Source organism: Natrix helvetica (assembly GCF_964273705.1).
Source record: "Natrix helvetica genome assembly, chromosome: 5".
NCBI classification, from domain to species: Eukaryota; Metazoa; Chordata; class Lepidosauria; order Squamata; family Natricidae; genus Natrix; species Natrix helvetica.
Genome location: NC_138551.1, coordinates 101,889,680 through 101,902,485, shown reverse-complemented (window position 1 = coordinate 101,902,485; position 12,806 = coordinate 101,889,680). Strand labels below are relative to the sequence as shown.

General features: G+C 46.8%; 1 protein-coding gene across 1 annotated transcript in view; it reads left to right on the top strand.

Moving 5' to 3' along the window:
- The first annotated feature begins 4,745 nt into the window (after positions 1-4,745).
- Positions 4,746-12,806, top strand: part of VDAC2 (voltage dependent anion channel 2) — a 30,333-nt gene continuing 22,272 nt past the window's right edge. Inside the window, exon 1 of the mRNA XM_081956530.1 lies at positions 4,746-4,965. Within this exon, the coding sequence (XP_081812656.1) occupies positions 4,875-4,965 (91 nt within the window). The 5' untranslated portion in view covers positions 4,746-4,874. The remainder of the gene's footprint in view (positions 4,966-12,806) is intronic.

Genomic DNA, 12,806 nt, shown 5'->3' with positions numbered 1-12,806 from the left:
GTATGTGTCAGGTTTCCAAAAAATGCCCTAATTGATTCATGAGCCTCCGACCAAACTTCAAAAGAAAATTAGTCATTTATTAGGAGCATTTATTTTTGGCAAGATCTTTTCACAGTTAGATCTAAGCTTTGTTTGAGTTATAGCTGAACTTTACCCCTGTTCCTTCCCTCCACTCAGTCTGTGTCATAAATCACATTCCCCAGTGAGGTGCACCCCTCCCAAGCCTGCTGCAGTAATCTGAGATCCAATTTTAGCCAAAAGTATGCATGGAATGCGCTCCCCCCCTTCTCTCACTATGTCAACTTTAGAAGTTGACAGTACAAGCTGTGGCGATGTAGTGGTTAGAGTGCAATAATGCAGGCTACTTCTGCTGGCTGCTGGCTGCCTGCAATTCGGCAGTTCAAATCTCACCAGGCTCAAGCCTTCCATCCTTCCGAGGTCGGTAAAATGACTCATATTGTTGGGAACAATACGCTGAATCTGTAAACTGCTTAGAGAGGGCTGTAAAGCACTATGAAGTGGTATATAAGTCTAAGTGCTATTGCTATTATTCTCAGAATCTTCACATGAATCCACTCAAAGGGAATCAGGTAATTAGATCTGTTGATCCAGCATGGATCTCTTGTGTGTGTTGAGACTCCAAGGACAGGAGAGGTGAATCACCATGCAAATCACGCTGTCCTCATTTTACTTTGGCAAGGAGTTTTTTTTTTCCAAAAGCAATTCCACAAATCTGACTCATCTTCCTTCAGCCAGAAATCACTATTTTTTCCAAACTACAGAAATCACATGTGTAATGAAGGCGAGTGGAAATTCCTACCTGCTGGGGGGGGGGGGGGGGACACCTTTAATCCTGGCTCTGAATTACATTTGCCTGCTGAAAGCAAATTGCACAGTTTTCTCCTGAAGGAACAGATAATGCTTCAAGGAATTATCTTTTTGCCATTAATTCAGCAAATACCAATTATCGGCCACAACACTGCACCATTCCCTCGCTCTATTAATATCTGTATAGTTACCGTATTTTTCGGACTATAAGATGCACTTTTTTGTCTCCCAAAAGGGGGTGAAAATGTCTGTGGATCTTATAAACCAAATATTGCAAAAGCCCCACCTACCCACCAGCCATTTTTTGCCCTCCATACGCTCCTTTTTCCGGCCCATTTTTTAGGCCTTTTTTGGTCATTTTTGAAGCTTTTTTCCGCCCATTTTTCCAGGCTCAAAAATGGGTAGAAAAAAGACTGGAAAAGGGCCGAAAATGAGATGCTGAGAGGCCAGAAACCTTTTTTTGTTGTTGTTTTCCTCTTCTAAATTTAGGTGCGTCTTATAGTCAGGTGCATCATATAATGCAAAAAAATACAGTAGTCGTTGGTTTGCATATGTGCCCTTTAATAACATACTTTATTAACAACCAAAGATGAGGCATGAGGATTTTGCTAGCCTGAATTAGACCTCCAGTAATCGACACACACAAAGGATAAAACTTGCAAAAAAAGCAGAAGATATTTTGTTGTTCTATGCAAGTGTCAGGTCCAAACCCGAGAATGACATGTGGCAAGTCTTCCAAGCAGATTACACAGAGTTGGAAGGGACCTTGTAGGCCATCTAGTCCAGCTGCTGCACACTGTTGGGTCATATTTAAATGGTTGTCCACTAGGACTCCAAGATCCCTCTCACAGTTACTACTGTTGAGGAAGGTACCACCTATACTGTACCTGTGCATTTCGTTTTTATTGCCTAAATGTAGAACCTTACTCTTTTCATCATTGAATTTCATTTTATTAGATAGTGCCCAATGTTCAAATTTGTCAAGATCCTTCTGTATCTTAAGCCTGTCTTCTGGAGTATTGGCTATTCCTGCCAGCTTGGTGTCATCTGCAAATTTGATGAGTTCCCCATTTATTCCCTCATCCAAATCATTGATGAAGATGTTGAAGAGTACTGGGCCTAAAACAGAGCCTTGGGGTACTCCACTGCATACTTCCCTCCATGTAGATGTGAAGAGAGTGAAGAGAAGAGCAACCAAGATGATTAGGGTACTGGAGCTAAAAACATATGAAGAACAAATGAAGGTTGCAGGAACTGGGTATGTCTAGTTTAATGAAAAGAAGAACTAGGGGAGACATGATAGCAGTGTTCCTATATCTCAGGAGTTGCCACAAAGAAGAGGCAGTCAAGCTATTCTCCGAAGCACCTGAGGGCAAGACAAAAAGCAATGGGTGGAAACTAATCAAGGAGAGAAGCAACTTAGAACTAAGGAGAAATTTCTTGACAATTAAAGCAATCAATCAGTGGAATAACTTGCCTCCAGAAGTTGTGAATGCTCCAACACTGGAAGTTTTTAAGAAGATGTTGGATAACCATTTGTCTGAAGTGGTGTAGGGTTTCCTGCCTAAGCAGGGGGTTGGACTAGAAGACCTCCAAGGTCCCTTCCAACTCTATTCTATTCTATTCTGTGTCCAGCCAGTTAAGCAAAAGTCACGTCTGCAATCCTGAAGACCTACTTTCAGTCAGTGGTTGTGTGGACCTGGAAGCCCATTCCAGAGGAGCAAAAGGTAACTCAGTCTGCGTATTCTGTGCGAGAGAAAGGAGGTGAAGAAATTCCCTCGCTAACAGTTCAGAGTACATTGTAGATGCAGACAGTAGAGTTCTCTGTCTGGCAAGATTTTCTCTATAGGTGTGAAACAATTAAGCACTCAGCTCAATAGTAGTAACTGTGAGAGGGATCTTGCAGTCCTAGTGGACAACCATTTAAATATGAGCCAGCTGTGCAGAGCAGCTGCCAAAAAAGCCAATACAGTTTTAGGCAACATCAACAGGACTTGACTTGACTGACTATGTTTTAATATGAAGAACGGTTGCAGGAACTGGGTATGACTAATTTAATGAAAAGAAGGACCAGGGGAGACATGATAGCAGTGTTCCTATATCTCAGGGGTTGCCACAAAGAAGAGGGAGTCAAACTATTCTCCAAGGCACCTGAGAGTAGAACAAGAAGCAATGGGTGGAAACTAATCAAGGAGAGAAGCAACTTAGAACTGAGGAGAAATTTCCTGACAGTTAGAACAAATATCAGTGGAACAACTTGCTTCCAGAAGTTGTGAATGCTCCAACACTGGAAGTGCTAGTCCTTCCCCACTCTAGGGGGAATGGAAGGAATATAAATCCTTCCATTCCCCTCTATCCTGTCAGAGCTGAAGAAGCTTCTTGGATGAGAAGCAAAACATCTTCAAAAGAAAAAACAAAGACAGTCCTGTTGTGAAGATTCCCCTCACACATATGTGCTAATTGTTCCTGACTCTAGGGGGCAGTGCTCATCTCCGTTTCAAAGCTGAAGAGCCAGCACTGTCCCAAGATGTCTCTGTGGTCATGTGGCCGGCATGACTCAACACCAAATGCGCACAGAATGCTGTTACCTTCCCACCACAGGTGGTTTCTATTTTCCTACTTGCATTTCTACATGCTTTTGAACTGCTAGGCTGGCAGAAGTTGGGACACGTACCGGGAACTCACTCCGTTATGCAGCATTAGGAATTTGAACCACCAAACTGCCGACCTTTCTGATCGACAAGCTCAGCGTCTTAGCCACTGGGCTACCACGCCCCTTATTTCACTAGATTAGACACACCCAGTTCCAGCAACCGTTCTTCATATGTTTTAGCCTCCAGTCCCCTAATCATCTTTGTTGCTCTTCTCTGCACTCTTTCTAGTGTCTCCACATCTTTTTTTACATTGACTGTATGAAGAAAATCCCAGATTCAAAGTATGCACCTTCCCAGGGATATACCGTCATTCCTACATGCATGAGAGTTTGGTCAACTCACAGTTTCTCATGCTCAAAATGATGCATTTTTATCCTTCTTCCCCCTTCCTTCTACTTTCACTGTAACCCAAGGGAGTAGCCTTGACAAGTTCTCCAAAGCCTCACCTATGAATGCTTTCATGCTTGAAAGAGAAGAACCATAGCTTGTAAAACTGTATTTAAACCTTAGTTTTATGCATTATAGGGTGTGTTTTTGTGGGGGGAGGGAGCTTACAACTGTAGCTGATATTTGCAAAACGTTAGAGCAATGGATCTAGTGTAGAGCTTGGCTTAGCCATTTGCTTTGTAACAGCCCAGGTTGCAACCATCTGTTTTACACCATGGACAGATAATCATTTGTCCAAATTATCCTAAATGTCAAGATTGGTCCTTCATCCAAATTGACAACATGCTGCTGGTATTTGCTTTCAAGCAAGCCTACTAGCAATTGTAGCCTGATGCGTTACATACTTACTTTCCAATGATCCTTACTACCTGTAGCATTCATTTGGGATATTCTCTCAGCTACGCAAATTAAGAATTTCATCCTGCGAATTACAAAACCCATCTGGGGACTGATAATCCTAAAGCAAAAGTTATAAACGTATAAAACCAAGTCTTGATTAAATATGAGTGAGTAAATGTGCTTGCTCTGAAGTAAGTCCTCTGGCAATCAACTGGTTTTATTTCCAAAAAGGGAGTTTGTTTATTTGATTTAGGTACTGTCCAAATCCTAAATGATTCTGGATTGGGCAAATATAACTCTGGTTATATTGCCTTAGAGTTAGGATTACAGCTTCTTTCTATAATTCCAGGGAGTTTAGAAGTATGTTCCTGCCACTGATTTGTAAATTGTAGGAGGTAGTGGGGGCTCTTTAACCTTTAGTCCACTAATGGCAGCTTCTTAAATCCCCCTTTAAGTCAGAGTGTTTGAAGAATTTCTCCTTCATTAGATAGAAGCAGCAGGAGAGCCTTTGACCTGCAAACATATTGTCTATTGTTTTACTAAAAAGGGGTGGACTTCTATCTTGTCAGCTGAGGCTTAAAAAAGGTGTAAACTCCCCTGGCGCTTATGGAGCCAAACATGGAAACAGAGGTAGAAAAGAAGAAGAAAAAGAAGAAAAAGAAAGGACACAAACGCTCACACAAAAGCAAATATATACGTGAGTATCATTTCTTTTTAACAACAGAGAATACTTCCTTCTGATCTTTACTATGTGGGGTCGGTTTGAGAGGGAGTCGCTAAAACATTGCTCTCGGTGTTTGTTAGAATATGAAGATTCATTCTACATTTTTCTCCACTTGGTGTGAACTGTTGTAGAAAATCAAATGTGGGTTTTCATAGGTCACACCCAACAGCCTTAGTCTTCCTTTTCAAAGGCACATCAAAAGAAGCTGATTGTCTTCTTTAATGGGTTGTTATTCACTAAAATCCCTTTCCCAATGTATCTTAGAATTTGCTTATGAACAATCCTCGGTAGGGTTTTTATAAGAGTCTAATTAGATTTCTGTAGATCTGAGAACACTTTTATGCACAGAGATATGGGCAGAATAAACTGCATAAGCAAGGCTGCTATCCTGAAGCCACCATTCTTAAATCTGAGTGACTTAGCAGATGCCATTACTATGAGTAGGACGTACCCGTGTTTTCCCCAAAACTTGAGTCTTATATTAATTTTTGCTCCAAAAGAACGCATTTGGGCTTATTTTCCAGTTAGGTTTTATTTTTGTGGAAATATGGTACTAAATATGTTTGGTTGGCTGATGATCTTAGCTGGGGATCTTATTGGGATAGGGATTATATTACGAGCATTCTGAAAAAATCAAAGGTAAAAGTAAAGGCTCCCCTCACGCATATGTGCTAGTTGTTCCTGACTCTAGGGGGCGGTGCTCATCTCCGTTTCAAAGCCAAAGAGCAAGCGCTGTCTGAAGATGTCTCTGTGGTCATGTGGCCGGCATGACTAAACGCTGAAGGTGCACGGAACGTTGTTACCTTCCCACCAAAGGTGGTTCTATTTCTCTTCTTGCATTTTCACATGCATTCAAACTTCCAGGTTGGCAGAAGCTGGGACAAGTAACAGGAGCTCACTCCATTATGCGGCACTAGGGATTTGAACAGCCGAACTCCTGACCTTTCTGATCGACAAGCTCAGCATCTTAGCCACTGAGCCACTGTGTCTCTGAAAAAAATCATGCTAGGGCTTATTTTCCGGTTAGGTCTTATTTTGGGGGAAATGGGCTAGATATATACCCAGGCTTTAAATGATTTTTGGTTGAGAGTCACTGTAATTTAAATTCTAAAAATTAGTTAAGGTTAAGTGGTAGAATAGTCATCATAAAACCAAAGAGTGTTTCAACTGTAGGCAATTACCTGCCTCATTCATTAGTAAGGTAGGCAACTAAGCAACTAGGATGATTGAGGGCCTGGAGACAAAAATATATGAAGAAGGGTTGCAGGATTTGGGCGTGGCTACTTTAGAGAAAAGAAGGGCTATGGGGGACACAATAGCAGTATTTCAGCATTTGAGGGACTGCCACAAAGAAGTGAGGGACAACTTGCTTACCAAAACACCAGAAGGCAAAACAAGAAGCAATGGATGGAAACCTATCAAGGAGAAAAGCAACCTGGAACTAAGGAGAAACTTCCTGACAGGAAGGACAATTAACCAATGGAGCCGTCAAGTCACAACATTAAGCAAGATCTCACTTTCGCACTCATCCTGGAGCTAACACCTTCTGAGGGGGATGTAAATAAAACCAAAACCTTCAAAGGAATGTCTTACCCAGGCAGCTACCAGGAGGATGACATGGGGGCGGCTGCATCCTCATGTCCCTTGGAGCCGGAGCGGATGGCGGATCTGAATTTGGAGGAACGATCCGTCCGCCCCAGGTGGTCTTTGGGAGTGGGACAGAAGTATGACCCTGAGGAAATTCCGGCTGGAGTTACCACAAGGCGACATTGGCAGCCGGCAGCTGCTTGGCAGGACGCCGACGAGGAGATCTTGCTTAATGTCAAGCCGGCCTCCCTCAGCAACCAAGAAAGAAACCGCTTAACTCCATTTTGCCGAATTAAGAGTACTTTGACTGGTTATGAAAAGATAGCAGCTAAGCAAAGCAAGATCTGAGGCAAAAGCGCGCGAAATCATACATACCATATGTGACCAAACCCCCTCCCCCTGGTAACCCTCATCCCACTGTCCAATCTGCAAATCCCTTAGGTGTCATGTGAGTTCCATCTTTAAGGAGCATCATCAGGTTGGCATGCAGGACGGTTGGCCTTGACCGACACCAGGCACTAATCTCCAGCATGCGCAGTAGACGGTGAGAACAAAGCTCCCTTTTTACAATCTCTCCTGTACTTAAACTTCCCCTCCCAATACCAGCCCCCCCTCCCCATTTCAATGGCAGCCGAAAGCAAATAGCGAAACAGAGGCTAACTGATTTATTCAACTTAGTAACTGAACTGAACTGAAAGCCGGTTGACAGCTATTTATATTCTCCAGCTGTCAAGCCGGTAGCCAATAGGGGCTTGATGCTCGTGCCGCCCTGGAACCTGTTTAAAACGACCAATCCTGGGCGCGCGTGGACAGGCCTCCTCTAGCGCCACCTGCTGGTGGACGCTCCGAGAATACAACACTCCTTCCCCCTTGTCCGCGCATGCGTAATCCTGGAACCTGGTTGGCCTTCTGCGCACGCGCTGCGATCTTCTTAGCTGTGGAGTGACTGCCGCCGTAGAGGGAGGATCGCTTCGAGGAAGTGTCCATGAAGGGCCAAACCGTGGAACTCCTCCCAACTCACCAGGTAGATAGCTTGCCGGTATCGGATCATTGATTTGGCCGCCGGAGCTAGTTGTTCGCTCAGATCTGGGCTGATGGGCGGCGTCAACAGGTCTTTGTGAACTTGGAATAACATTTGGAACATTTGAGTTGTTTGACGCTGCACCGGTGTCTCTTCGCCTCAGCTGGTCTATGTGCCTCCTCCACACTCTTCCATCTCCAAGGAGGACCCTGTAGGAACAGGGCCCCGTTAGCTCCGATACAACACCAGGCACCCATTTAGGATCCCCTGCAAAGTTTTTAGCGAACACTCTTTCCCCTACCATGAAAACCCTAGGGGGGGGAGAGGATGGGTAGGAAGGGGTAGCGTAAAAGGGATGTAATCTGTCTAACGTCGTACGTAGTTTCCTTCCCATTAACAACTCGGAAGGGGCTTTGCCAGTTATTGGGCAAGGGGTGGTGTGCTGGCATCTTAAGAATGTGGCTACTCGTTGCTGCATTGGCAAATGAGCCATGCGTGCCAGTGATTCCTTGGCCGTGCGCACCGCGCGCTCTGCCATTCCATTAGCCGCCGGGTGGAAGGGAGCCACGGGAGCGTGGCGAATGCCTTGGCGTTGGAGAAATGTCTGAAATTCTTGTGAAGTAAATTGGGGCCCGTTATCCGACACTATGATGTCAGGTAACCCATGTGTTGTGAATAAGTTGTCTAAGGTTTTTATAGTGGCTGCAGACGTAGTGGAATGCATAGGGAACATTTCTACCCATTTTGACCACGCGTCAATTACCAAGAAGAAGGTGGTTCCCTCTATTGGTCCTAAAAAATCCACGTGGAGTCTGCTCCACGGCGATCTGGGTTGTTCCCATTCTCTGGATGGGGCTGCTGGTGGTGCGGGGCGGACCTGCTGGCATTGGGGGCATTCCTGTACCCACGCCGCAATGTCCGCATCCATGGAGGGCCACCATATGTAGCTGCGCCCCAGGCACTTCATACGGACAATGCCAGGGTGGCCCTCATGGAGACGAGATAGCAGTGCCTGGCGCAATTTGCTTGGGATTACTATTCTGTGTCCCCAGAGGAGGCAGCCTTGGAGAGATGACAGTTCCGTTCGGCGGCGATAGAATGGCAGTAGTGGCTGGTCTATATCAGAATTAGGCCATCCACTGCGGACGAAATGAATTATTTTTGAGATGATGGGGTCTGCTTTGGAATGTATTGCTATGTCTGATGCAGACAGTGGAAGTTGCAATTCATCTAAAAGGCAGATTGTTTCTGTAGGAGCTGGGTCCAATACCGGAATCGGTAAAGGGCAGCGGCTCAAAGCATCTGCATTGCCCATTGTTATGCCTGGCTTATGGATCAGCGTGTAGTTATAGGCTGATAAGAATTCCGCCCAACGGGACATGCGGGGAGATAAAATTTCTGGAGTGGGGCGGTCGCCAGCTAAAATGCCTAGAAGTGGTTTGTGGTCCGTTAGGAGGGTAAATGGCCGGCCATACAGGTAATGGTGGAAACGTTTTACTCCCGCAACGGCGGCCAGCGCCTCCTTGTCCAGCTGGCTATAATTACGCTCAGGCTTGGACAAGGTGCGGGAGTAGAACGCTATGGGGGCCTCTGAGCCGTCAGGATATACATGGCTCAGCACTGCGCCAACTCCAAATGGAGAGGCGTCGCAAGCTAGCTGCAGGGGCCACTTCTCGTCGTATTGCGCTAGCACTGGTGGAGCTGTCAAAGCCTTTTTGACAGCCGCGAGCGCCTGCGCCTCGCGGCTGGTCCAGAGCCATGGTGCTGAAGTGTCTAAAAGTCGATGGAGGGGCTCTGCTAACGACGCTTTGTGTGGAATGAACGACGAATAAAAATTGAGGAGGCCTAGGAAAACCTGCAACTCAACCTTATTGGTTGGGGTTGGTGCGGAAAGGATTGCCTCCACTTTTTTTGGTGATGGGTGGATTCCATCTTTATTTATTAGGAATCCCAGGAATTCTACGGCAGGGACTCCCAATTTACACTTTGATGCCTTAAGATGGAGGCCTGCAGCCCGGAATTTTTGGAGGACCGCACGTAGGGATTTTATTAACGTGGGGGCGTCTTTGGCTGCGATGAGCACATCATCGAAATAGGGTGTGACCCCAGGAATGCCATGGAGCAACCGCTCCATCAATCCCTGGAATATTCCTGGGGCCACACTGACGCCGAATTGCAGCCTACGACATTTAAAAGCCCCGCGGTGGGTGACTATTGTCTGTGCCAGTGCTGTGGCTTCATCAACAGGTAGCTGTTGATAGGCCTGGGCTAGATCCAATTTTGCGAATATCTTACCTCGTCCTAATGTGTGTAGTACGTGCTGGACTACCGGTACTGGGTGGGGATGTGCTTGGAGGGCTTTATTAATTGTTGTTTTAAAATCTGCGCATATCCTTACAGAACCGTCAGATTTTAGGGGAACAACAATTGGAGTTTCCCAAGGGGAAAAATCAACTGGTTGTAGAACTCCTTGTTCCAGGAGTTTGTCAATTTCCGCGTCTACTTTCGCCTTTAAGGCGAATGGTAGACGTCTGGCCTTAAGCCTGATGGGAGCTATTGAAGGGTCGAGGTTTAAAGATATTGGGGAGCCCTTGTAGCAGCCTAATGATGGTGAAAAAACATCTTTGAATTCCGCAATTAGTGAGGTGAAATTGTTAGTAGGTAAGGAAGAGTATTGCGTTGCATGGATGCCAGTTATTGACAAACCCAGAGCACTGAACCAATCGAGCCCCAATAAAGAGGCCAGGGGATCCTGTACCACTAATAATGGTAGGTGGCCTGTGAAGGAGCCATAAGTAACTAGTAGCTTAGCGCAGCCTAGGAGCTTGATGGAGTTTCCCTGGTAGTCTTTCAGGCGGCAGTTTGCAGGGCTGAGTTGCTTTACTTTGTAGTGGGGTAGAATAGATGATAATGTTTGCCAAGAAATAATTGAGCGAGCTGAGCCTGTATCTAGCTCCATAGAGCAAGGCCGGCCTTCGAGGAAGATAGTCAGGTGCATCTTACCGCGACCTCCTGCAGATGCGGATGCTGAGTCGACAACCCATTCGGGGTTGTATTCTTGGATGTCTCCCAGGGATAGAGAATTTAGGCGGCGATTTGGTGGGGCAGGTGCAGAAAAACGGTAGGCAGCATTTTGATTTTGTGGCCGGTTGTCAGGAGCGGATGAGCGGCATATTGCTGCTAAGTGTCCTTTTTTCCCGCATTTCCGGCAAATAGCTGCCCTAAAACGGCAGGTTGAGCGTGCGTGCTTGCCGCCGCAGCTCATGCAGGCGCGACTGTCTCTAAAATTTAATGATTGCAGACGATCTATTGCTAAGTCAATTTCTGATTGTATAGAGGAGGCTAGTTGTTGATGATTTACTTGAGGCGATGGAAACTGTTGTCCCGTTGGCAACGGCTGTGGCAACCGTCTACGGTCAGGGGTTGACTGTTCGGCCATCTCCGCTGCGCGAGCCTCATCAACGGCAATTTTCAAAGTGAGGTCTGACCGGGATAGAATTTGGCGATGTAATTTAACGTCTTTCAGACCATAAATAAATTGTTCCAACAGGGCTTCGTCCAAATCAGCAAATTCACAAGGAATAGCAGCCGCACGGAGCGCAGCCACGTAGTGGCTTATGGATTGCCCCTCTCCTTGAATGCAGTGGCGAAAATCTTGTCGCCTTGCAAAACGTGAAGGTGCCGGTTCATAATGTGTTTTTCATTTTGCCATTAATGTTTCCCAAGGCACCGTGTGTACAGGGGTGGGAGCTGAGAGAGCTCTGGCAGTTGCGAACATTTCTGGTCCACAGTAGTTTAAAAATATGCCTCTTTTCCTCTCCAGGGAAAGGCTTGTTAAGTCGTGTGCCAGGAGGAAACATTCAAACCTTTCCACAAACGCCTCCCAGGTTTCTGCCTCCACACGAAATGGGGCGAACATCGATGAAGTTGTCATTGTAACTTGTTTTGCTGGGTTGGATCCGCCCGTCCTCGTCGCCAGTATTATGTATCAGTAATAACTGACAGACAACCAGTAACAGTAACTGATTTATTCAACTTAGTAACTGAACTGAACTGAAAGCCGGTTGACAGCTATTTATATTCTCCAGCTGTCAAGCCGGTAGCCAATAGGGGCTTGATGCTCGTGCCGCCCTGGAACCTGTTTAAAACGACCAATCCTGGGCGCGCGTGGACAGGCCTCCTCTAGCGCCACCTGCTGGTGGACGCTCCGAGAATACAACACTGACAGTAATGAATTGTCAGACGTTTTGGGTGCTCCATCATTGGAGATTTTAAAGAAAAGACTAGGTAGCCATTTGTCTGAAATGGTATAGGGCAGTGATGGCGAACCTGTGGCACACGTGCCACAGGTGGCACGCGGAACCATTTGTCAGGGCACGCGAGGTGCTGCCCTGTCAGCTGGCCAGCGCGTATGCGCGTGCTGTCCAGCTGAGTTCACCCTTTTTTTGAAGCCATTTTTCGCCCTCCCCAGGCTCCAGAGGCTTTATAGAAGCCTGGGGAGGGCGAAAAGAGAGTCCCCACCCCTCCCGGAGACCCTCCGGAGGCTTCATGAGCTTCCCTGACACCTTCGGAGCGCTCAAAACGACCCTCCGAGCAAACCGGAAGTCACTTCCTGTTTGTTTGGAGGATCGTTTTGAGCGCTCCGAGGGCTTCAGGGACCGTCCGGAGGCTTCCCTGAAGCCTTCGGAACGCTTAAAACGACCCTCCAAGCAAACTGGAAGTGGACTTCCGGTTTGCTCGGAGGGTCGTTTTGAGTGCTCCAAAGGCGTCAGGGAAGCCTCCGGACGGTCCCTGTCATTTTGAGTGCTCCGAAGGCTTCAGGGACCGTCCGGAGGCTTCCCTGACGCCTCCGGAGGGCGTCCGGGGCGGCGGCGGAGACTGTTTTCACCCTCCCCAGGCTCCTATAAAGCCTCTGGAGCCTGGGGAGGGCGAAAAAAGCTTGTAAAAATGGGGGGGAGCGCCTGTGCGTGCATGCGCACTGGGGGGTTGCGCATTGCATTATGGTTGTGGCACGCCCACACACGACCTCCCTGCGCTCCCCCCACTTATGGCGCGTGAGCCAAAAAAGGTTCGCCATCGCTGATATAGGGCCATGATGGGGAACCTATGGCATGTGTGCCAGAGGTGGCACACAGAGCTCTCTCTGTGGGCATGTGCACCTTCACCAGCTGCTCCTCTGGTTTCTGGCGTGCATGGTCTTCATGGG